A 4,009-nucleotide genomic window follows, 5' to 3' on the forward strand; every position below is an offset into this window, starting at 1 on the left:
TTGCATTCCCCAAGACAACGTATGACCGAGCTTATCTCCTCACTGTCTTACCAACAGATATGTTGTCAGATGTCTTCATTTGTCCCCATTTAACAGGTGAGCAATGGCCCCTCTGAGTAGTTCTAATTACATTTCTCATTTTATGAGCAAAAGATTAAGAGCTTTTCACGTTACTTTTTCTGTGAACTGTTCATAATTCTAGCCCATTTCTCTACAGATTGTGTGTACATGTGTGTATAAAGTTTTTTTTTTAATATGATTGAATTTACCAATCTTTTGCTTATGTATTTTGAGTCATAGTGAGAAACATTTTTTCTTCTTCCAGGTTATAGAAGAATTCACCCATACTTCCTTTCGGTTCTTATTTGTATCCAGAATCTTAAACAAGCTCTTGAAGAGACCCTTACGCGTACTGAAGTACCAGCTTACAAATCGAAGTTTATAAAGTGTTGTCAAACATTTCAGTTATCCATGTGAGAAACATTTAATCATTAGTCATTTCCATATTTTTCTTCATTCTTCTAAATGATGTCAGTCTGAAATCTTCTTGCCTGCGTGACAGAATGTTTCATTAGTAAAACAGAAAAAGATTATTTTTGGAGTAATTTATGTTCTTTATTAAAAAAAAATTTAATTTTTTAAAATCTTGCCTTTCTAGGAGAAGACAACATAAACCATTACGATGCAGCCCACGATCCAGGCAATCAAGAGGAGAATGGGGACCACAAGGCGTGATGATAGAAACTCTGCTTTGAAAAATAAAGAAGAGAAAGCAGATTAGGTAGGCCACTTTGATATGAAATCTTCTGAATCAAGAGAATAAGAGAAATCTGGAATATCTAAAAAAAAAAAAAAAAAAAGATACATCTCTAGTCATATCCAGACCTAATTTTTTTTTTTTTTTTTTTTCTTTTCAAATGGCAGCGTGACTCCATGTAAACCCCTGGTATTTGGAATAGAGGACCTGGCTTCAAGCCACAGGTGTTTTATTTACAGTTATGTGACCTTGTACAAGTTTGAGTTTGAACTGCCTTATTTGTGGAGTGGAGATAATGAAACTTGTGAAACCTCCCCTCCAGAGTTGTTGTGAGGATCATATGATACAAAGCATGTGCAAGGGTTTTGTAAGCTCTGACCACCGTGTGTGTTGTGTGTCTACAGAACACACTCATGCATTTGTGTGATAACACAGAGAACAGCTGCTTACACAAAAACAATCCAGAAGGGCTCCACGGTCATTCCTACTAAACTAAACCATCGTAACAGAGGCCGGGGTGTTGGAAACTGCCCTTGGCCTCCATGGCCAACTTTAAATCTTACATATTATGGGAAAAGGAAAGCATCGTACCTTACAAAATCACTCTTGACTACAGAAAAGAGATTCTCTTTTTTTAACTTGTTTAATGTACCAGCCGGCTCTGAACCATGAATCTGTGGGCCGTAGCAATATGGGACATGCACAGAAGTACTTAAGTTTATTTATCTCCCCCGTCCCCATGCCTCCCTCCCCATGCCTCCTATTCATAGGCTTATTTGTAACAAGAAATTTATAAAAGCATCTTTTCTTTATAATCAGTGCATCTCAATTTTGGTCTTCCAGGCAAACATTTATACACACACACACATCACACAAAGGGATTCAGAAATAGGACAGAAAGGCATCCTACAGAACTAATGTCCCGGTGTCACTCAGTATATTCTTCTTAATTGAAAAGCACAATTAGATCTTATGCCGCAAGCTAACAGAGAGAACGCGTTTCTTAACAATTGCCCTCCTCTTAACATTCCCATCACTTTAAAAATATGAAGTTTTTCAAAACGCTATTAAAATCGTCAGGAGAAGAGACATTTCTAAAATTAGAAGACTTTGTTATAAAAGCAGACTTTCTGAAGTGGGAATGAATTTTAATCGTTTCGATCTATTTTTCAAAAATGTTGACGTTCCTCTCAGCTCTGACAGATTCCATGGGCTTTCCTTTCCCTGCCATCCCGCTGTGACCTTGGATAAGACCTTAAGCACTAAATGAAAACCCTTCTCTTACCTGTCACGTGGTGTTGCTTTAAGGATAAAGGAAGCCTTACACTTAGTCCTTTACTCTCATTTGGAAACAAGCCTTTTTATGAATTATGATGCCATTACGGTGAAATTACCTAACAATGGTTGTTGAACTGTTCATGTGACTTAGTATTTCTCCCAATGTTAAAGAATTTGAAAATTAATACTGGTGTTTTAGTTGAAAATATGTATCTCACACCATCCAGCCCCCAGTGCCGTCCAGTCGATTCCGACTCATAGCGACTCTATAGGACAGAGTAGACCTACCCCATAGAGTTTCCAAGGAGCGTCTGGCGGATTTGAACTGCCGACCCTTTGATTAGCAGCCGTAGCACCTAACCAGCATATTTAATACAATTTGAAACATATATATACTAAAGGCCTAAAGGTAAGTACTTCATTATTCACTGTTCCTTGTAAAACTATACAGTTAGCCGTGCAATTTAACACTCTAAGTATGTCTGTATTAGTGTTCTTTTAACATTAACATTTTAAGGAGAGTTTTATCACAATCTGTAGCATTGTTTGGAAATAGGAATAAATAGTAACATGATATATTTTGAGTATGTCACTTACATGAATATCGCATACAAGAACAAAATCTCTCTTTAAACGTGAAGAGTAATTTCAAAATGCTTCTCTCTCTGTCTAATTCTGTGTATGCCAATGCAGTTACACCTGGAAGAATTCTTAACAGTACCATGCTCTGAATAAGACAGCCCAGGTTCAAAGCCTGGTGTGGCCACTCTGTAGCTTGTGACCATGGGCAAGTTACCCAACTTCTGTGCCTCAGTTTCCTCATCTGTAAAATGGGGGGATGATAACAGTACTGCATATCTCATGAGGTTGTTGTCAAGATTAAAAGGAATAATTTATATAAATTCTCAGCAACTTCCTGGACATAGTAATAGATACATAGGTAGATGATGGATAGAGAGAGGTAGATAGGTAGCTAGATGATAGGTAGGTAGATAGGTAGAGAGATGATAGATGGATAGATGATAGATAGATAGATAGATAGATAGATAGATAGATAGATAGATAGATAGATAGATAGATAGATAGATAGATAGATAGATAGATAGATAGATAGATGATAGACAGATAGATGACAGACAGGTAGGTAGATAGGTAGGTAGATGAATAGAGTCCATCATTTTTCTTAAATATAAAAATGTGTAAAACCAAGGGCAAAAATCTTACATGCAGAATATCTTAGACGGGACTGAGTTCAATATTCTCATTTTACGGGGAGAAACAGACTCAGAGAAGCAGAGGGACTTTCCCAAGCTCACATACCTAGTTAGTAACACATCTGACACTGACCTCAAAAGTCCTTAATTTTGGTCCAGCAGCTCACAAAACCTCAAATCTAGTACAATGCAAGTGACTAACTGATTTCTAACACACCTTTCAAAATAAGCACGAGCATATGAAGTGCTTTTGTTTATTCCTTCCGAAATTATTCATAAACTACAGGAATGGTCCCTAAGCTGCATACCTAATGAAATTCGTTGTTTGCAGTCACACTAACGTGCATTGTTAGCATTCCTTTAGCAGAGATACAGCACACTTCAGAATGGCTGGGACCTGCCAAACACCATAAAACGATCCTGAGAGCCTTGGAGCCTTGTTTTGCCAAGAGATGGCAGTGCCTTAAATCTTACCTTTTTCAGCCATTCTTCTTATCGTCCAGTGAGTCGGCTGGGGCAGTGCTCACCTCTTTGTTGTTGTTATCAAGCGTCTCCTTGAACTTTAAATAGAGAAATATCTGAAGAATGTGGCAGCTGCCTCTCTCTCGCCTACCAATTGTGTGCAGGGTGATGTAAGTCCTTGGAAAGCAGGACTCTGGCTCTTCTTTACCTCGTTATTATGGAGAAAGCAAGGAGCTGCAGAGCCTGAAAATTTAAATAAACTGAGTTCTGGGTATGTTTAATCTGCCCAGTGTTTTGG

At 37.8% G+C, this 4,009-nt stretch overlaps 1 protein-coding gene across 2 annotated transcripts; it reads right to left on the reverse strand.

Moving 5' to 3' along the window:
• Positions 1-424: 424 nt before the first annotated feature.
• Positions 425-3,799, reverse strand: STRIT1 (small transmembrane regulator of ion transport 1). 2 transcript variants are annotated; one of them, XM_064275201.1, is made up of 3 exons: positions 3,724-3,799; positions 651-746; positions 425-551 (listed from the first exon to the last, which is right to left on the reverse strand). In XM_064275201.1, exons 1-2 carry the CDS (start codon positions 3,734-3,736, stop codon positions 655-657), a joined length of 105 nt encoding a protein of 34 aa, XP_064131271.1. In that variant the 5' UTR covers positions 3,737-3,799; the 3' UTR covers positions 425-551; positions 651-654. The 2 variants fall into 2 exon arrangements, with proteins under 2 accessions (XP_064131271.1, XP_023411110.1); XM_023555342.2 differs by having other exon boundaries at positions 651-749; positions 3,724-3,741.
• Between the last annotated feature and the right edge of the window lie 210 nt (positions 3,800-4,009).

The sequence above is a fragment of the Loxodonta africana genome, chromosome 23, assembly GCF_030014295.1.
Source record: "Loxodonta africana isolate mLoxAfr1 chromosome 23, mLoxAfr1.hap2, whole genome shotgun sequence".
NCBI classification, from domain to species: Eukaryota; Metazoa; Chordata; class Mammalia; order Proboscidea; family Elephantidae; genus Loxodonta; species Loxodonta africana.